This window comes from Equus przewalskii, chromosome 25 (assembly GCF_037783145.1).
Source record: "Equus przewalskii isolate Varuska chromosome 25, EquPr2, whole genome shotgun sequence".
In the NCBI taxonomy this organism is placed as follows: Eukaryota; Metazoa; Chordata; class Mammalia; order Perissodactyla; family Equidae; genus Equus; species Equus przewalskii.
This window is the reverse complement of record NC_091855.1, coordinates 22,345,147-22,365,768: the sequence shown is the minus strand read 5'-3', so window position 1 is coordinate 22,365,768 and position 20,622 is coordinate 22,345,147. Positions and strand designations below refer to the sequence as shown.

Below are 20,622 nucleotides of genomic sequence, written 5' to 3'. Positions count from 1 at the left end.
TTTAGATTTTGCATAATGCCTCCCCCATTCTAAGACCATAAGGTTCTCTTATATTTTCTTCTGGGTAGTTTTGTGATATAATTTTTATTTAAATCTTTAATTTACATAGGATTTGGGGAGCATAATGTGACAGACATACTGAATTTTTTTTCCTATGTAGATAATATGGTCAAACATTCTACTATAGATATTTCCTTTTGTCTAAAATTTTGAACCGGTATTTATTTTTCTCTTCCTTTCTGTCTATAAACAGAGGAAACTAAAACAATGAGTACATTTTTACTTGTCTCCTGCTGATTGCCACACATTGCCCTCTACAGCAGGACTAGCGGCTTCAAATCAGATGTATTTACTTCTGTGGGAGCATCTCCTATCTCTAGGTTACATAGCAGACAGATTGTTTTGTTATAAATAACTGAAAGTGTAAATACAATCACAACCTTTGGCCATATTATTTTTGTGTTTGTGGTATGTGTTTTTATTACCTTATTTTCTCTTTTCTACCAAAGTCCTTTTATGTAAAGAGCAAAATCATGTACCTTTGTAACCCCGTCCTTCAGTGATGAGCAGTAAAGAGTATAAAATCAGATTTTATGATGGGGTGCCGCCTACCCATATTCAATACACCCTAGACTTAATGTTGCGTAGATTGGGGGCACGGGGTTCCTTAAGGGCATTATTTCAGAGCAAGTGTTTTAAGTGTGACGTCTATAGAGATGGTAAGAAATGTCTTCAAAGCATTTGTTTTTAACAGGAAAATTATGATCCTCATTAATGGTAGTACCATCCGTGTAGTTTTCTAGGCTTGTTAACCACCTCAGGACCAACAGAGAACAAGAACTCAGTTGGATACAGACACCTGATAAGTTAACCATGAAATAATCTCAACTGATTGCAAGCTTGTTTAACACATAGAGTCATGTGTATTTTTATTAGACTGGTGTCTTTTTAACCCGCTACCAAGATAAAACTTTTTGACAAGCATTTGTTGCATATATCCTAGGTGAAAGGAAATGGGGCATGCATTTTTAAATTTCCCCCCCATATTTGCTTTTTAGGAGATATATGCATTTGTAGTAGTTTATTTACACTCTGTTGTTCAGTCTTTTTTTATGCATTTATTTTTGAATGACTCACTAGGATTAAAGATACAGTTGATTCTGTAAATACACAAAAAGCTAACTGAATGGCAAGGTATTTAACATGAAACATCAGTCGTTTCATAAGCATACCAACCAGCTGAATTAACTGTGCTACAGTCATTTAGTCAAGTTTCTATGGTTTTGAACATTTGTTATGTGTTAGACAAGATTTTAATTCAGGCCAGCAGGAGCTTACCCATTTTGCCCTGTCTTTTTCTGCCCACTTCTAGTTATGTTACTGTCCTTGGCTAGCTGAGACTCAACTTCCTGAATAAGAAATATAGAAATGTGTATTTTCATTTCTGGAATAAAGTCAGGAAAGAGGAAAGTACTTTGTGCTGAAATTCTTTTTTGTGTGCTGTAGATATGCAAAGCCTAGAGAAGCTGTTGAAAGATGCCATTGTTTATGGTCAGCCTCGCACACGAAGGCCCTGGAAGAAAATTCTCATCCTTGTGGAGGGAATATATAGGTAATCCTGCTTTATTATTCTTATCTGTCTGATTTGGCCCCATAAACTCATAGAATTTTCAAGCTGAAGGGAACGCTTATCTAGACCCCTCTGGAAAATACGGAGACCCGGAGACCGGTGGATGACTTGCTAAAACACCTGGAGGCAGACTTCACACTCGAACAGAGGTCTTTTTGTCTGGCTCTTGATTCTTTCCGTCATGCTACATGGTCTCCAAATCTCCCTTCTATTTGGGTCCTTTGTTTTCCTCCTGTTTGTAGAGGGAATTTATACATAGGAGCAAGAATTGGAATGTGTTTTCTAATATGTCAAAACAAATTACACACCATTTAATTTTAAGAAATATTTTGGTTACCTATTTGCAGCCCATGCGCTTATTCTCTTAACTCCTAATTTTTTTTATTCTTTTGTGTGATTTTAATAACATATGCAATGTGACGCAAAGTCTAATGTTGCCTATAATTCAAGCTTTAGAAGACTCTGCTGTGACCTTTATCCCTTTGTGGTGAATTAAGATCAGTCGTGTTCTGGTGCTTGTTTTAAAAGATCCAGTCTCCTTTCCTCTGGACATCTGCCCAGCCATGACGTCTTCTTACTTTGCCAGCTTAAAACCACTGGCAGAGTTGTCAGACCATTTTTGAAAAGCAGTAAGCTTAAAAAGTTAATAATCCTAAAGTGGCCAACTCTTAATTTGGAGAGTTGAGAGGTCTCAGTGTGCGTGTTCTTTACCCTGTTTTGCCAGCATGGAGGGATCTATCGTCCGCCTCCCTGAAGTGATCGCCCTTAAGAAGAAATACAAGGCATACTTGTATCTAGATGAAGCTCACAGCATTGGGGCTCTGGGCCCTACAGGCCGAGGTGTGGTGGACTACTTTGGCCTGGATCCTGAGGATGTGGACGTTATGATGGGAACATTCACCAAGAGCTTTGGTGCTTCTGGAGGATACATTGGAGGCAAGAAGGTAAATGGGCCATGAGAATCGAGCAGTTAAGGATAAAGGTACTAGCTGCTCGATGTGGTGGCCACACTGAGCAGATAAGGCCATGAACTGGGATGTGGAGATCATGAATTTGTTTGTGGCTTAGGCTCGTAGGGCCAGCGGGCTTCACACTTCAGCTGCCTGTGAGTGACTGATGAACTAAGGCTGGTTCTGTTCATTGTTTCTTGTTTGCTTATTTGAGCTTCGTTCTAAACTCCATGCTGGTCTGAGACACAGAATACCCTCTTGTATGAAAGAACACACAGTGATGCTGCCTGTTTGCCACAGTCTTCTGTTGGGTTTGGGTTGTGCTCACAATTTCAGAAGCAGTGGGGTTGTCATGGGAGCCAGTGGGATAGGCGACCAGCTGCCCTGCTCTTGGGCTCAAAGGCATCTTGGGTGAGCATAGAGACAGGAAGAAAAAAGATTATTTTGCTACCTCTGGTGTTCTACAAGGCATTGTATTTTTCAGTTTAAAAAATATATAGTGAACTCTTTAATAAAAAAAAAATATATATATATAGTGAACTCTGAGGCATTTGAGAATCAGTGTGGTATGGTGTAAATAGTTGAACCATGGAGACGGAGGCCTACGTTTGAGTATTTCCTTGCTAACTTATGAGACCTTGGGCAAAGCATTTAACCTTTCAACTTCCTTATTAGTGAAACAGAGATAAATATGCCTAGCTTGTAAGATTGTAGTAAAGTTTTAAAAAATAATCTGTGTCCGTGCATTGATGAACCTTGAAAGCATTATGGTAAGTTAAAGTTGTCAGTCCCAAAAGGTCACGTATTGTAGTATTTCTTTTATATGCCGTGTCTGGAATAGGCAAACTGTAGAGACAGAAAGTAGGTTAGTGGTTGCCAGAGTGAGGTGATAGGGGAAGTGGAAAGTGACTGCTAACGGGTGTGTTTCTTTTTGAGGTAATGAAAATGTTCTAAAATTAGATAGTGATGAAAGTTGCACAGCTATGTGAATATACTAAAAGCCACTGAATTGTAGACTTTAAAAAAGTCAGTACTACTGTATGTGAATTCTCTCTCAGCAAAACTGTTGTTTGAAGAACTCTCTGCAGTTTTAGGAAAAAACAGTGTATGTCAAGTATTTGTATGTGGTACATAATAGGTGCTCATAAATGTCCTGAATTCCTCCTTAAAACCTGACATGGGGAGTCTGAAAGCATGGACTTTCTCTTAATAATTGGTTGCTTTTAGAGAACACCCATTGTCAGTGGTTTTAGTCAAGTTTGATAGATTTTTACATTAAATTTTTGTTAATGGGACCAGATTCACTTTGGAGAGTTGATTGCTTTTTGGTAGGATTTGTTGCTAAACCAAAGGACAGAAAAATAATACTCTGAGAGATCATTTAGGTGTAGAATATTTTTATGCTTTTGTGGTTTTTGTACAATTTTTAGTAGTTTTGAAGTGACACATTGTTTTATAGCCACGTTTTGTGTCTCCTTATGTGGTTCGGGTACATAGGCTTTTTTGTGTGCACACTGTATTTAAAGGTTCAGTGAAGTTAAAATGTATTAGAGAATAGGGATATACAACTGATTGTCTTGAAATCCTTGTACCTGGCAGAGAAGGTTTTTCCTCATTCAGTGAGATGGCTTTAGTGTTCATGAAAGACCCTGCAAATGTCTGCCACATTTGTATCATTTGATAAGTCTCTGTGTATCTGGAGGATATCTAATGCCTTTAAAATTGGTGTTAGAGAACTTTCTCTTATTCAGGAATGAAGGGATGGGCTTTACAGATGCTGTTTTCTGTAATACTCAGAAGTCAATCATGTATCTGAAAGCAATGCGAACACTTTCTTGTTTAATTCAACACTGTAGATCTATTTATAACATTAAATGATATGTTCTCCAAATTTAGAAGGTTTCTTTAAGACTAGTTTTTCTTTCTTCTATGTTGTGCTGTGTTTAAAAAACAAACCAAAGCCTGAGGATGTTGCCATGTGTCTGAGCCAGTGGCTGACAGTGTGCTCTGATCGTGGTGGTTGACCTTGTGGCTCTGGTTAGCGTCCTGTTCCAGTGCTGTTGAAGGGAGGAGTCCGCTTTCACCTGGAAGAAAGGCAGTGACGTTGCCCGCGAATGCCGGCACTGGCTTTAACGACTTCTTCTGTGAACTCCCCAGGAGCTGATTGACTATCTGCGAACACATTCTCATAGTGCCGTGTACGCCACATCACTGTCACCACCTGTGGTGGAGCAGATTGTCACCTCTATGAAGTGCATCATGGGGCAGGATGGCACCACCCTTGGTAAGTCTTTCTTTTCTTGGAAAATTTCCTGAGCTTAGCAACCAAACGTGCTCATTTTTGTGAGCTTTTTTTCCTAAAATGAGGAGTCTGGTAGACTAATGGGCAGAGCTGGCAGGTGTGTGAGGCCTTGTTTTCCATGAACACTTTTTGGTGTCTTTATACACGTGCCAAGAGAACAAGCCCAGCTCACTTCCTCTTGCACTTTCTTGTCTACAGATGGTGAGGCTTTAATCTCGCTATCCTTCCTGGCCTCATTAGTCTCAGGTAACAAGGCTTCAGGGTCTTTCTTAAATTGCGCGATTTTATGTGAAGCTGTTAACTCACTGTGTAGTGAGGTTTCATTCCTATAGTATTTAAAAGCTATTTCCATGAATTAGTGTCCTTGATTTAATACCTTTTAAAAGAGTTTCTAATTTAACATGCGCTAGATAATAAAGGTCATCCTGACTCTGTTTATTCTGTCTGTGGTGGGATTTGTAGTGCAAACTAGATGCCCTAACTTGAGCATACTAAAATGAGCACTAAAGTGTGATGTTCGCTTTCTGATATTTGACACTAGAGGGCAGTGTTGAACGCAGAAGAGTTACAATAAAAGGGGAGCAATTGGGTGGTTTTGTTTTTTCACTTTTAAAAGTATTTCCATTGTGAGTATGAGATATATGTTAATTTTACTTGTTGTTTTTTTAATGCTTCTAAAATCAGCTTTACTCTTATAAAAGATTTCACATTATCGGCCTTCAGCTCTCCACTCTTCAGTTATATAGTATTTTGTGGTAAGATTGATATGGTTTGCATCGAAAAACAAGAAGGAAGTGGTATATCTGATTTTTATTGATTTAAGCCTGTTTTAATGAATCAGAATTGTACCTTAATATTTTTTCTGATCTTGATATATCCTTGTTATCTCTAGAGAGAGATTTTTGGAAATAGATTTTGGAAGCGTTGGTCATTTTCAGTTTCATAAATTGATTCCTCTGGGGAGAAAATATTTCATTAACGTGCACACAGTGTGGAGCCTTGTGAGCAGCTCCCTGTCACAGCAGCTCAGCATGGTCTCTCCTTCCTGTACGGCGCTACTGGAAATAGTGTGCTGTGGTCTGGAATAGATGCAGCTACGGGTAGCCAGCATTTACCTGGTACCGTACCAGGTGCGCCAGCCTTGTTGACCCAGCACGCAGACTGAGGTAACTAAGGAGCCAGTGGCCAACAGCTGGCAGAGTTACCTGACTCATTCTTTGCCCTGTCCTAGAGCTCGGGTCTGAGTGACGCATGCCCCCTGGGGAGACGACTTACCTGTACTAATAATGCTGTCTGGGCTCTGCTGGCGATGAGAAAGGGAAATGTGGAAACTAGACCCAGGCTTTGGCTTAGGACTCGTTTTCCAGTTATCTGTTGCCTCTCTAGCCACCCCCTCAGCTTAGCGGCGGGAAGCAACAGCCATCTTATTATGCTCACAGATTCTGCGGGTCAGGAATTCGGTCAGGGCACAGCAGGGATGGCTTGTCTTTGCTCCACGATATCCGGGGCTTGAGCTTGGAAGACCCTAGCAGCCGGGGAAGTACTCGGATGGCTGGGGACCGGGATCATCTGGGGGCTTCTTCACTCGCAGGTCACCTGGACTGGAGTGACTTGGGAGGCTGGGCTCGGCTGAGGCTGTTGACCAGAGCCCCTTGGGGTGTCCTCCCCATGTAGCACGGGCTCCCCATAGCATGGGTATAAAGAGAGGACGCTTCAGAGAGCACACAGTACCAAAGAACCTGCTGAAGCCTCACCGTCTTTTCTGATCTCTTGTTAATCAGTGGGTTGCTAAGGCCAGCCCAGATGGCAGGGCGTAGAGAATCAGACTCCACCTCAAATGGGAGGTGGGTCAAAGAATTTGTGCCCCTTTTTAAAACTTGCCACTACCAGCTTTTAAATAATTTATTTTATTTATTTGGTTTTTTTCTTTTTTGGTGAGGAAGATTGGCCCTGAGCTAACATCTGTTGCCAATCTTCCTCTTTTGTTTTTTCTCCCCAAAGCCCCAGTACATAGTTGTATATCCTAGTTGTAAGTCCTTCTAGTTCTTCTGTATAGGATGCTGCCTAAGCATGGCCTGATGAGCAGTTTGTAGGTCTGTGCTCAGTATCCAAACCGGTGAATTCTGGGCTACCGAAGCAGAGGATGTGAACTTAACCACTATGCCACTGGGCCAGCCCCTAAATAATATATTTAAAAAATTAGTCCCTGGGGCCAGCCCCATGGCCAAGTGGTTAAGTTCGCACACACTGTTTCGGTGGCCCAGGGTTTCACCTGTTTGGATCCTGGGCTTGGACCTAGCACTGCTCATCAAGCCATGCTGAGGTGGCTTCCCACATGCCACAACTAGAAGGACCTACAACTAAAATACACAACTAAGTACTGGGGGGCTTTGGGGAGAAGGAGGAAAATAAAATCTTTAAAAAAATCCATTAAAACTTACTCCCTAAAACTTTTAGTTAGTTAGAAGTTAGTACCCAACTTCTGTTGGGTACATTGTTTCTCTGCCAAAAGAGAAGATAAAAAACTAACCAAAAGTAGAGATAAATACCATTTCTCATAAAACCTGCTATCTGATCTTAATTAAATTTGGCCTGATTTCTTTTAGGTTTGAGTGTGTTAAGGTAGTGCTTATTTTTATGGTGTAACGGAATGCATATTTTTATTGTCCTTGTAGAAAAAAAGATGGGAACCAGGCAGCAGCCTTTTGAGTGTGCCTCAAGGTGACCTTTAAAAAGAGGTGTCTGCAACTGATTACCTGATTGTGATTTTATAATAGAAATGGCCTTCCTTAGGAGAAACTTAATCTCTTATGTCCAGGATTCCACAGACATTGTGTATCTCACGATGGTTTAGACTCTGAATCACAATCCACAGGAAATGGGCATCGCAGCAGGTCATCTGAGTGAAGTATGTACTTGGGGATCTTGGGGATGCGAAGCAGAGTGGGTTGTTGCGTTAGGCCCAGAGAGTACTGTAGCGTAGAAAACTTAAAGTTTTATTAATCATTCACCAGATACTTGAGTGCCTGCTATTGGTGTGCCAGGTGCTGTTTCTAGGTACTTGTGATTCATCCAAGAATAAAACACACCCCGGATTCCTGCCTTATGGGCTTTCTCATGAGGGAAGTAAATGACACAGCGTGCTAGAAAGTGGTAAGTACTCCAGGAGAAAGTTAAGCAGGAAAGGTGGGCGCCGAGGAGTTCTGGGGACCCAGTTTGCAATTTTAAATAGGGTGGTCATCGAGAAGGTCAGATTTTAGCAAGGCCGTGCAGGTGGTGAGGAGGTTAACCTGAAATGCAGGGATAGAAGGCCCTGAGCTGGAGGCGTCTCTGTTCAGGAATACAGGGAGGCCACGGTGGCGTGATGGAGGCCCCGGGGCGAGTGGGCTGTGAGGGCAGAGCTTGTGTGGAGGGCGGAGGTTCTGACAGGAGGCGTTCTTGTCCTGTAAGGGTATTAGGTTGACAGGAAAACACGTTCACACTGGTTCTCTTGCCCTGTCCTCGTAGCAAGTTCAAATTCTTGACTAGTTTCTGTGGGCAGCTTGTTATTGGCAGGCTTGTGGCCTGTTTCCGGTAGGTTAGGAATTTTATTGGTCCTTTAGATTTCATGAAAAGGTATGGAAAATAATGTACCCATGATCCCATATTTTAATGATGTTAATATTTTACCCTATTTATCTCACTTTAAAAGAACAGGTAGCTAAAACTTCTTTAGCATCCCTTCCTGGTTTGGTTTCTCTCACCCTTTCCCCAGAGATAATGCCTGTCCTGAAACTGTCTCCTTCTGTGCTTTTGTGCTTTTACTATGAATGTATTCATAAATGATGTGTCCTATGAGTACCCCCGCTGTTTGAAGGCTCGCTATCTATTTGTGTAATGACTTGCAGAAATGCTCATGAGATTTAACCATCTGAATCAAAACCCACTATAATAAATCCTCGTGCACACCACCAAAAATGTTTTCAGCTGCGCCTGAGTCTGGGCTCGCTGTAGGGTGGCTTCAGTCATGTTTCAGCTGTTTTCCTGATTGGGCCGTGTCGCTTGTGCACCTGCATTGTTTAAATGTGCTGTGCAATAGCTCAGTCATCTTCCCCGCATCACTAATGCAGATGTCCTGTGACATGTGGAAAAGCCCCTGAAGAAAGTAGGTGAGCCTGAGAGGACCAGGAAGTCCCTGCATTTGAACACTGTATTGGAGTGCTTAACCCTCGTTGAGACAAACAGGTGCAAAAGTGAGAAATACGATGGATTTCGTACTGTGTGATATCATTGAGTGCTGCATGGAAATGTGCCCAAATTTCTTAAGGGCTGAAATAGGAATTGGTGTTTTGGATACTTTATATTTCACAGAAATTTTTAGTAGACTATTATGTAGATTTTTTTTAGTAGCTTAGGGGAAAACTGGAGTTTTGAATGATCCAGGAACACATTTTTTTCCCAATTCTTTCTTTCTTTTTCTTTTCTTGTCTTTGCTTTCCTTTTTTGTTTTCTGAGGAAGATTCACCCTGAGTAACATCTGTGCCAATCTTCCTGTATTTTGTACGTAGGTTGCCGCCCTAGCATGGCCACAGGTGGTGTAGGTCAGTGCCCAGGAACTGAACCCAGGCAGCCAAACTGGAGCATGCCGAACTTAACCACTACACCACCAGGCCTGGCCCCACTTTTTGTCCAATTTTTAATGTAATATAGACTCTTCTACCTGAAAATGCACACTCTAACACAGTTTTAGGAACAGACTGGATTCCAGTAATGAGGACTGGTATTCCAGTATTGTTTTGTGTGTTTAAGTGCTATATAAGTTGGTCATATTGTGGGACTCTTTCTACAGCCTGCTGTATTTGCTTGCTTTGTCCGAGTTAAGCCTGTTGAGGGTCAGGTCCTTGTTTGTTCGTTTTCACTGTTGTGTAGTGCTCCACACGGTATTACCACAGCTTTTTGTTCATTACTGTGTCGGTGGACATTAGATTGTGAGCTCTTTTTAGCTGTTCTGTCGTACTGCAGCAACAATCTTTGTACCTGCCTCTTTTGCATGTGTGTCAGATTTTCCAGGGCACACCCCGGCCTCGACATTGGTGGGCCTCTTTAGAGGTTGCCGGATTCTTTCAGAAGTGCTTATGCCAGGGGCCAGCCCGGCAGCGTAGTGGTTAAGTTTGTGTGCTCTGCTTCAGTGGCCTGGGGTTTGCCGATTTGGATCCCTGGTGGGGACATGGCACTGCTTGTCAAGCCATGCAGTGGCAGGTGTCCCACATGTAAAGTGGAGGAAGATGGGCACAGATGTCAGCTCAGGGCCAGTCTTCTTCAGCAAAAAGAGGAGGATTGGTGGCAGATGTTAGCTCAGGGCTAATCTTCCTCAAAAAAAAAAAAAGTGCTTATGCCAGTTTACTCTCTCGTACTAGTATGAAAGTTATAGTTTACTCATTTCCGTGCCTAAGGATATTAAAAGATACTGTTGACCCTTTTGATCTCTGCCAATATGATGTGTGTGAAACAGTATCTCGTTGTAGTTTTTATTTGCATTTTCCTGATTACTAGTCAGATTGGGCCATCTGTTTATATGGGTATTTTTAGGAGTTCTTCATGTATTCTGGATAATAATTATTTATTAGTTTTTTCTCTCAAACTGAGAGAAACAGCTTTTCTTTTAATCTTATTTATGGTGTTTTGTTTTATAAAAAGTTTTCCTTTATAATGTAGTAGAATTTATCAGTCTTTTCCTGGATGGACAATGTTTTGTGCCTTAAAAAATCTTTTCTTAACTCAGAGTCAAATATATGTTCTACAGGTGTTTGCTATTTTCTTCTACTTTATATTAATTAATCCATTAATTAATTTTTGCATGGCTTTTTGCCTGGTTATATTTGTATGTGTATATGCTGTACTTTAGGGACATTACTCTTTTCAGTTTCATCTTGGATTATCTAGCCTTTCTAGATCTGTAAATTTAAAAACCGCACATTCTTTCAATTTTTATATTTTGAAGAAATTTGGGAAGAATCAGACTTGCATAAGAGCTATGCCAATATTTCTGTCTTCCATTGAGTTTTGGCAGTGCTGTGAATTGGGAATGGGGGACACGACAGGTAACCCATATGTGAACAGAAGGGACTGTTACAGAATGGTACTGAATTTGTAAATTGGAGGACTCTGTCTCCACGTTGTGGTTAAGTATCTCACATACAATTTCTGTTTCATACTGAAGGAAAAAAGACATGCAATGTAAGTGCTTGGTCCTAGGTTTTATGTTGGTTTAAAGGAATATTAGAAATAATAAGCTGATTTTCTTTTCCTGCCCTTACACTCTAACTTTCTGATTGCTGTTACTGGACATACAAATATTAAACATTTATTTGAATGAGTTCATTTTTGGCATAGTATTTCTCCCTTTATGCAGAATATAATCGTTGTGCTCACGTGTTTGCTTCTCTGAGTGTGAACTTGCGTCACCACGAGCAGTCCCTCCTTGGGACCACTCCAGACGCCTTGCTCTTACCAAACAGGATGCTAAACCAACACATTCCATTGCACATGGTACTAAAGACAGTGAAGAGTCACCAGGAGCTTAATTTCCTTTTTTCTCCTTCTCTCCCTATGTCAGTTTCAGATAATTCAGAGAACTCTAGGACTAGAGGCTTTAGATAAGCTATGGTCAGCAAAGCGTTTTTTTGTTTTGTTTTTACCCTTGAGCACGTGCACTCCGATATACAGCTCTGATCTCATTACCACACACTATCCTATTTGGTACTCAGCTTTACTTTTCTGGAGATGATGTAGTTGAAAGATGCATTCTTTTTAAGATCATGAGTTTACATCTCTCTTCTCTAAGCTGCTCTGTTCTTAGAGTTTTTCGCATTTTATATGTGATTGTAAATTTGAGGCTTTTATTCGGAATTTCATCTTTGAGACTGATTTAGGAACTTAAGGAGTTCATATATTACCTCTGCTCAAGTGTGTCTGTCTTTCTTCTTTCTTGGCTTACTGTGGACCCTGGTTGGTTCGCAGTGCAGGTCTCTTGTTGCTGTACAGAGATCATCTTTCAGATGTGTTTTATTTTTAAATGTACATATTGTGTTCACTTTATGAAACTTCCTGCGACTTCTGGAAAAAATGGAAAATTTGAGCGTTCTAATCTTCCTGGGTGTTCTTGCTTTTCCCCCCTGGCGTTAAGGAGCTGGGGGCAGGGGACGAGAACTAAAAGTTATGAAAAAATCAGTAATTTTGAATGTCTGTTGCTGAATTCCATGAGGTAGAGCTATAGTCATGTGGCAGAGTTAATATTTCTGAGCATATTTTTAAATCTTTTTTCTTATTATAAAACAATCACAAATTGACAGAAAAGATGGACATATAGCACAAAGAACTTTTTTTCCTGAACCATTTGAAAGTAAGTTGCTGATCAGAATCTTCATCCTCCCAAATGCATAATCACAATACAACCATCCAGAGAAAGACATTGAGTCTAATACACTATTTAATTAACTTATATAAACATATTAATTATTTCAATAACTAATATTGATACCTTATTATTATCTATTCCTCAGACCCCATTCAGGTTTTGCCAGTGTCCCAATGATGTGGATGTGGTTCAGAATTACGTGTTGCATATAGTTGTCACGTCTCCTTAGTCGTCAGTTACAGTTCCTCAGTCTTTCTTTGACTTTCATGATGTTGACACTTTTAACGATTACAGGACAGTTACTTGATAGAATTTTCCGTAATTTGGGTTGACTTAGTGTTTCCTCATGATTAAGATTTAGGATATGTGTCTTTAACAGGAACATCGCAGAAGTTATGCCCCATTTTTCTCATTGCATCCTCTCTTTGTATTCTCAGCTAAATATATCACTATCAAGTTAGTGAGGTCTGAAATCTGAAGTCCACTTTCCCCGTAAATAAGTCAGCTTTTGTTGATTCTGCCTCACACTTCTGCTTATTCCCACTGCCACCTTACTATTTCAGGCCCTCATTACCTATTGCTCAAACTATTGCACCAACTCCTAACTGCCTTGTTCTTGCTCCAGCCTTTCCTATATTCAACCACTTGTCAGTCTTCTTACGTACAGCTCTGTTTGTCATTGTCTGTTTAAAGATGCAGAAATAGAAAAGAACAATCTTCAGTAACTCTGAGTTGCTTAGAGAATAACGTCTAAATTCTTTTTGAGATGTTTAAGATCCTCTAGAGTTTGATTTTAGCTTCACCCATCTTTTTCTGTACCTCCCACGTACCTTTACTGAAACCAGTTTGGTCCCTCTGACAGAATGCTTATCCTCCTGTGCCCCAGCTGTTCATTCTTCAAGGGCCAACTGAAATGCTGTGTCTTTTATGACACCTTTGTGCTAATACTTTTTTTCCTCCAAAAGCCATATGTCACAACTTTATAATATCACTAATTTATAATTTTGTCTCACAGAGCCAGTGTGTAATGTTTGAACACAATGTTTTCTTCAGGGGCCAGCCCCATGGCTGAGTGGTTAAGTTCACACGCTCCGCTTCCGTGGCCCAGGGTTTCACCATTTCAGATCCTGGGTGCGGACATGGCACCACCCATCAAGCCACGCTGAGGCAGCAACCCACTTTCCACAACTAGAAGGACCCACAACTAAGACTGTACAGCTGTGTTCCTGGGGGCTTTGGGGAGAAAAAGGAAGTAAATGAAATCTTTTAAAAAAATTGTTTTTCTTCAAACTATGTACGCAAGTCAATCACTAGACTTAGATGCTAGATGTTATCATTGGTGTCCAGTCCTAAAATACTAAACATATAATGAAATCTCTAATTAAGCCTTACCTTTTCATTATAATTTTGACTATCTCAAGTATTTCATGTTACTTGATTTTTATTTTTTCTTCATAACTCATCATGTAGCTATAGCATAATTCTAATGAGTATAAAAGGTTTATTATTGCTACATTCAGCATGTCTGATAATTTTTGTTTTTGTCATGAATGAATTCAGTTTCTGAGTCCTGTGTATCTTTTTTTTTTTTTGAGAAAGGTTAGCCCAGAGCTAACATCTGCTGCCAATCCTCCTCTTTTTTTGCTGAGGAAGACTGGCCCTGAGCTAACATCTGTGCCCATCTTCCTCTACTTTATATGTGGGAGGCCTGCCACAGCATGGCTTGCCAAGCTGTGCATAGGTCCGAACCTGGGATCTGAACCGGCGAGCCCCCAGCTGGTGGGGTGGAATGTGCGAACTTAATAGCTGGGCCACCAGGCCGGCCCCTCTGTATTAGTATTAACACTTTATTTTTCCCTTTAGCAAACATTTTTGGTAATACAAGGATGAAATGTAATAAAGTATTAGAATGATGCTGTTGCAGAAAGGTGGAGACTTTACCAAAAATGAACTTTCGGTTAATAGGCAGTATTATTGGGCAGTAAGGCTTAAACAAATAGACAAATAGTATGTGGTTGATTATTAATAAATGTTTTCATCTTATTTGTGGGAAGACATGTTGCTCTAAAAGCTGCAGCCTGCAAGGGAAGTTGGGATCCATCCCCTATCCCACTTTGCGAGCACTCCTTCCTTCTTCCTCCCAGCCTTTCCCACATTTTCCCTCCATTCCTATCCTTTTCCCAGAGAAGAGAGGGACATGTGACGCGATTGATAAGTAGATATTGAGAGACATCTTACCTGGGAACCAAAAACAGGTACTAGTAGGTGGGAATTGTGCTGCCAGTGTGCTTGTACCTCGAGTGGACATACTGAGTTAGAACAGGCTGGTGAGTAGGACAAATGAGACCTAGGAAATTCTGACAAATTCCACTAGACCTTTGAAATTCTGCTTTTACTTCACACACCACTAATCCACGTCCAGTAATGGAAATTTAGCTGTAAGATCTGTTTATGAATCAAAGCAGAATGTCTGACCAAAGTAACTAAAGTTGTGCTTTTCCATTTTTCACTGTGCTTTGATGTATTTTATTTCTTGCCAAAGATGTAGTTTTAACGTATTGCATAGCACCCAGTATAGTTTCTGACATCTAGTAGCCTTTTGATAAATTTGCTGAATGATTGAATGTACACATGATCCAGAAATATTAGAAAATCAGCAGAGAATGTTCTTAAAGTACATCACTTGTATAGTTGAATGTTAAGCCAGAATGGCCAAATCATGGACCAAAATTAACTAGATAGGTACATTTTACTAGATAAATTTTAAAATGATGACAGAAATAACTTTCTGTGTAGAAAACTGTGCTTTTTGTACTTCTTAGTTTTGAAGGAACTGGGCCCATTCAGGTGGCTGTTGGTGTAGGAGAAAAAAACGAATACCTTGGGCAGATCGAGGTTTAATTAAAATTAGGGTTGGCTCATTTGAATTAATTCCTGTAACAGACTTGTTAATGAGGTGTAAAATGATCAGTCACTTTGAGAATCCCAGGAACTGTCAAAAACTAATTTAGGAGAACTGAGAAACTTTTTTTAAAAAAAGCAGTCCCGGATTTCCATACTGAGGGGGGCAGATCTGTTAAAGACAACAAAGTCTTTAAGTGAGGGGGGGAGTCATAAACAGAGAATTTCCTGCTTCTCTGCTGGGGGCTGACAGCTTTGAACATCGACTTGTTATGTTTGGCCAGTGCCTGGGTACCACTCTCTCCAAGCCCTATGCTTTGTGAGCCCAAGAGTGTTTGCGTTCCACTTTTTTCTTCATTATTATTTATCTGCTTGTATGTAATTTACTTCACTATTAGAAATTCATCTAAATAAAAATCAGGTTTTCTAGTGCTCACTTTTATTCTCAGCCACAGTACAGTTCAGCAGTGTATCTGACGTGGAGTCAGACCAGATCCCTCCAACTTAGTACATACACCACCATTAAAAAATATTTGTTTCTGCATTTATCACGCTTTTATCAGGCATCTACTCTGTATCCTGTGGTGTCTGTGCTGTTGCAGAGCGCAGAGTTGAACAATGCATGATCCTTGCCTTTGAAAAATGTGAGTCTAGAGGTGGGAGTAGGATTCCAGGAGGGAGAAATTCCCGCTTTGTTCGGCTTCTTGTTTCTCAGTTTCCTCCTTCCTTCTCCCTGAAAAACCTCCTCCCTCCCCCACCCCCCAAAACCTTAAACTCCCTTAAAGCCAGCTAATTATTTGAAGCAAATGCAGATCTTACGTTCCTTATCAATCTTTCTAAGTGGATTTTTTCTATAGAAGATATTGTTACCAAACCTGAAGTGAGTTCGCTCACCCGTTGCGCAGCAAGCCAATCTCTGACACCGGGTGTGGTGGAAGAAAGTAGGAATTTTATTTTTGCACAGCGCTGAGCAAGGAGAGAGGGCAGCTAACGCTGAAATCGAAAACTCCCCAAAGAGCTAAAAGGAAGGGTTTTTATTTGGGGTTTTAGGTAGGGGAGGGGGAGCATATGGCCTTGGTGGTTGGAGTTTTCCCACCAGCCTGTCTTTGGCCTTGAGACTACTTGCAGAGAGGAGGCAGCCCCTGACCTTGCTGGTCAGCAGCTTTCCCACCAGCCTGTATCTCTTTGCGGGGAGGAGATAATCCAGGTGCTTGTCCTTGTCGGTGTCTGTCTCCATGGAGGATAGTAGATTCTGGAGCCAGGAAGTCAAAGAGTAAGCAGGGAATGAGGGTTTTGGTTTTAACCCCATATATGCTGGGTTTAATGTGGGGAAACTGATATCAGGGTCGGTATCAATATCACTCTAGTAAATCACCAGCAATCAAAGAAAAAGATTTTCCTTTTGTAAAGTAGCCTCTTCATTATCTAACACAAAGGGCATTTTAACCAATGGTTTAAGCCTTCTGAAATTAGCAAGCAATGTGACCACTTTACAGGTGGAGAAACTTGAGCTCATAAACGGGACAAGTTTTCTCAGAATGTTGCCTCCGAATAGTGTGGTTCTGAAGTTGCATTAATGATACTTTATATTTTATTAAAATGGACTATTTTATAACCTATTTCTAATTTTCTTACTTCTGGTCTGCTAATTTAAAAAAAAAAAACAGGTAAGTTTAGTTGTGAGTAATCAGCCCTACAGATGAAAGAAAGCCCTTTGGGCATTTACCTATCTGTTTCCAACTCCCTCTCTGCTTCAGAAATCTATTCTGAATACTCAAGAACTTGGGTGGTGTGGTCTGTTTCTTCTTCCATTCCCATCTCCCTTCCGAATCCAAATGCGATTGACCGTTTCTTGCAACAAGAGTGGTCGCTCCTTTTGTGTCTTGTTTCAGTTTGTTTGAAGCTGGCTGTTAAGATGCCCACAGGCAGCAGGCTGGAAGCTCAGCTTTGAACAAATGTAGACTTGTTCATTTAGTAGAATGTTGTTCTTAATACAAAACATAAATAAGGAGTCTGCGTATGTTCCCCTGGGACAGGAAAGGAGCCTTGACTATTTTGGAGAAGATGTGGTAAGATAATAGAAAGGAAACTAAACTCTTAATTAAAGTACTGTGAGTCAGGTTACTTTTTTTTTTTTTAAGATTGAAGTGGGTGAATTACCTTAGTTTTATTTCATAATAAAATTAATTGTAAAGGTTTTTTTCCGCAGTTCGATTTGTTCAGTTACTGTTTAGCTGAGACGGATGACCATTACTTCAGCCTGTTCTTCCCATCACTTCTAATTTGTGACTTTTATAGCCCAGATTCTGTTTTGCTTGTTGAAGAATAACTTTCTAAACCTTAACATGGTTGGAATTGCTTTTTTCCCTCAGAATTATTTCTGACATCTTTGTCTAGGAGACTTGACCCTAGCTTTTCATCAACTTTATTGCAATTTATTGCTGCAAGAATACTTAATATGTATAAACAAATGACAAGATAGATGGACTCTGTTCTGAATTAAGAACCCAATACCTTTCTGATGGCGTGCCAAATTTGAGAGCTTTCTGAATTGATTAAAACAATTGTCACCTATGGTTTTTCTAATTACCTGAATATTGGTACCTGCCTGCCGTGTCCTTGGCAGTGGAATGAGGTTCAGAGGACTTCATTAATTTGTACTCTTTTAAGCCCCTGTTCTCACACTCTGCCCATGAAACATCTACATCAGAAATACTTTTAGTATGGTGGTTCCTAACTCTGCTTACACACAGGAAAACTTAAAAATTAGTAATAATGCCGATGTCGGGGCCCCCTTGCAGACCCAGTGCCTATCGGGGGGTGAGGCGCCTGCAAGGTATTATTTAAAAGCACCTACAGATGATTTTAATCTGCAGCCAGGGTTGCTGTAGAGATTGTTAAAAAACGAGGATTCTAGTCTGCCCCATCAGACCACTGAGTCTTGGTGGACAAGGCCCTAGAGTAGGCATTTTAAAGAAAACCTCAGTTAATAATGGCAGCTAACTTTTAAGAGATTTAAGTGTTATCTCTTTTTATGAGCTTGCTTACATCAAAGAGAACCAAAAGCAACTCTGTGGATAGATGTGGTAGTTAGGGAAAGGAAAGGAAATTGGAAGGCAGATGTACGATCTCTTTCTTTTTAAAAGAAAAAATCAGGGAAATGTTGGCTTGTGGAGCAGGGGTTTGGTGGTAAAACTAAGTTGCCAATTTTCATTGTTTTTGGAAATCTCAGTGCCTCGATGCTTCCTTCTAAAGAGCTAGTGATCCTTGCTGAATGAATCCGAGGCGTAGGTGTAGACGTGAGAACCCAGTTAGGGGAGAGAGAGAGAACTGAGGACTCAGAGACCTGTGGTCAGGCTTCTGAGGCTGGTGGAATTATTTTTGTTTTACTTTTTTTTTTATAACCTATTGATTCAGAATCTCAGATTTTGGAGTACATAACCTACAAATGGCCTTTCCCACTATAAACCTTTTTTTAAAAAAGTTCAGTACTAATGAGTTTGTGAAACTCTTGTTTGTTGCCTTACCTTCTGCCTCTAAAACTGTTAGTTGAATTCCATGCCTCACCTTCCCTAGTGCTTGCCTTACTTGCTGCCCCTCTTCCTCCAAAGGTGGATGCTTGACCACACGACACGTATTTCCTCATGCCTTTAGTCCTGTCTGAAAGTAGCATGTGATATGTTCCAGCCCTGGAGGAGGACAGTGGGATAGTCTTTGGACAAATTAAGATTTTCTGTCCCCACTGTAGCTGGCCCCTTTAAAACTTAGTTCCTTAATTTTTCACAGGCCCTTGGCCTCCTTTCTTCTGTTTGTTTAGGGCCGTCTGTTTCTGACTGTGCATTAGCAACCGTTCTTTTAAATTCTGGATTATACTGAATCACAACTTTAAGCCTTCGCCGCTGCTGCTTGTTGCATATCCTGTGGCAGTCCTCAGGAAATCCTAGTTTTTGGCATTGAAACTAATTAAAGGATTAAGCTCCTAGGAAGGGGATGATAACCAGTGCTTGTGAGAGGAATTTGCTGTGCAGAGCTTGGTGGTAAGAAAAGCTGCTCTAGTTGCAGATGAAGCAAAGTGGTAGTCGTATGGGAGAGTAGATTCAGATGCTTGGATGCGTCCTTGTAGGGAGGTAAAAAGCCAAAGGGCTGCCTTAGAACAGGATCCCCAGGATGGGGGGAGGCGGGCTGTCCGCTTTGATATTCATTAGCTTGACAGTTGCCCGAGCTGAGCTCTTTGGTATTTGTCTCCAGTCTAGCAAAATAGGGGCTGTGTCTAGGACATGGTACACCTAGTTCCCACTCATTTTGCTTTAGTGTTACAAAGTTACTGAACTCTTGCTTCCTAGACGTCCCTTATAAATATCCCTTTTACACAACTCTTCACTGGAGCACAAAAATAGCTTGTAAAGAGCTGGTTGAAGGTACATTTATTTTCTTCTTCCTTGGGTCTCTTAGGGGCCCATCAGAGAGATTTTCCAGTGTCATTTAGCTGGCATTTTAAGGGGGAATATCTTATTAAAGTCAGTCTGCCCTGCCTTTTCACTAGTGTTTCTTTTATTTTTGTTTTAGGCAACGTTTTTAGGTAAAATACTTTATCCTTCTTTCTGTGAGATCGTGTGAAAAACCTGAACCATAAACTTAAATTCCAACATAGTGTAGTTTTAAAAATAGCTTCACGGATGTTTTTTCTTTACATCCCCTGCTCTGCTCTCTCTTCCTCCTTTACTGCCTCCTCCAGCCCCATTTGGTACTTGAAGATATTTTTAGATACAGTGATCTTAATTTCATCTGCATTTCTGCGAGTGTTCACGGAAGTTAAAGAACAAAGGATGACCTTAAAGGTCAGGTGGTTTGTGTGTTTACTGGCCTTCTTTTGTCCCTCTTTCTCCTTTCCGCTGAGCCAGAGATCCCACTCTTCATGATACATCCTGTCTGGATACTTGTGGCAAGTATATGATTTGTTATCTAGAAAATGCTGTGATGAGAGTTAAAAGTCTTGTCTGCCGCCTTCCCCTTCCACTTTAGAGCTGTTCAAAGAAAGTGACTGTTGAGGATTAAGAAAGATGAGTGAAGGAGAGACTGCTTCTTTCACAAAGAAAATTTGATGGCTTAGCTAAGAATTCATCCCTGTTTTACCCAGCCCACACACTAAGGTATCATCTAAATGTGGGAAAAATATATAGATATTGTGCAGGAGAAGTTCCTCATGGTTTAACCTTGTTAATTATCAGTATGTTTCTGTTGGCGTGGAAATAAACTTCAGTACCTATGTACTCATGAGATTCATAAGATAAGTAAAAACTATAAAATTTTTTTAAAGTGCCAAATGTTTGCCACTACTTATAGAAAGGTTTGGTTTGGTTTGGTTTTGGTTTTTTCCATTATTGGATTTTTACTTCTACTTAACTCAGTTTTTAATTATTTAGCATACTCTGTTCTTGTGGAA

The 20,622-nt window shown here is 40.5% G+C and overlaps 1 protein-coding gene across 3 annotated transcripts in view; it reads left to right on the top strand.

Annotated features, from left to right (window-relative positions):
- Positions 1-20,622, top strand: part of SPTLC2 (serine palmitoyltransferase long chain base subunit 2) — a 101,627-nt gene that overhangs the window by 45,865 nt on the left and 35,140 nt on the right. For all 3 annotated transcript variants that reach the window (XM_070593277.1, XM_070593276.1, XM_070593278.1), the window contains exons 7-9: positions 1,507-1,612; positions 2,355-2,574; positions 4,738-4,864. In XM_070593277.1, coding sequence (XP_070449378.1) covers positions 1,507-1,612; positions 2,355-2,574; positions 4,738-4,864 — 453 coding nt within the window. The remainder of the gene's footprint in view (positions 1-1,506; positions 1,613-2,354; positions 2,575-4,737; positions 4,865-20,622) is intronic.